Genomic DNA, 281 nt, shown 5'->3' with positions numbered 1-281 from the left:
CCCTTCTCTTCTAAATAGTTACCAAAGCATATGCACTGATGGCAGCGGCCACTTCTTTTCACAGGGGCTCCATCGACTGTATCCAGCTCATCAACGAGGAGCACATGGTGTCAGGCGCCGATGATGGGTGAGCACGGGGCCAGGACAGTGCCAGAGGTGGGCAGGCAGTGCTCCCCTTTGGCCACTTCACCCTTCCCCTCCTTGGCAGCTCTGTAGCACTGTGGGGGCTGACGAAGAAGAAGCCGCTGGCACTGGCCCGGGAGGCACACGGGAAGCCAGGG

General features: G+C 60.1%; 1 protein-coding gene across 1 annotated transcript in view; it reads left to right on the top strand.

Annotated features, from left to right (window-relative positions):
* RRP9 (ribosomal RNA processing 9, small subunit (SSU) processome component, homolog (yeast)) overlaps nucleotides 1-281 on the top strand; it is a 2027-nt gene that overhangs the window by 1054 nt on the left and 692 nt on the right. Inside the window, exons 5-6 of the mRNA XM_009864721.1 lie at nucleotides 59-127; nucleotides 209-280. Coding sequence (XP_009863023.1) covers nucleotides 59-127; nucleotides 209-280 — 141 coding nt within the window. The remainder of the gene's footprint in view (nucleotides 1-58; nucleotides 128-208; nucleotide 281) is intronic.

This window comes from Apaloderma vittatum, unplaced genomic scaffold (assembly GCF_000703405.1).
Source record: "Apaloderma vittatum isolate BGI_N311 unplaced genomic scaffold, ASM70340v1 scaffold38342, whole genome shotgun sequence".
Taxonomy (NCBI): Eukaryota; Metazoa; Chordata; class Aves; order Trogoniformes; family Trogonidae; genus Apaloderma; species Apaloderma vittatum.
Note: the sequence above shows the minus strand (reverse complement) of the source record. Positions and strands in the feature narration are given on the sequence as shown.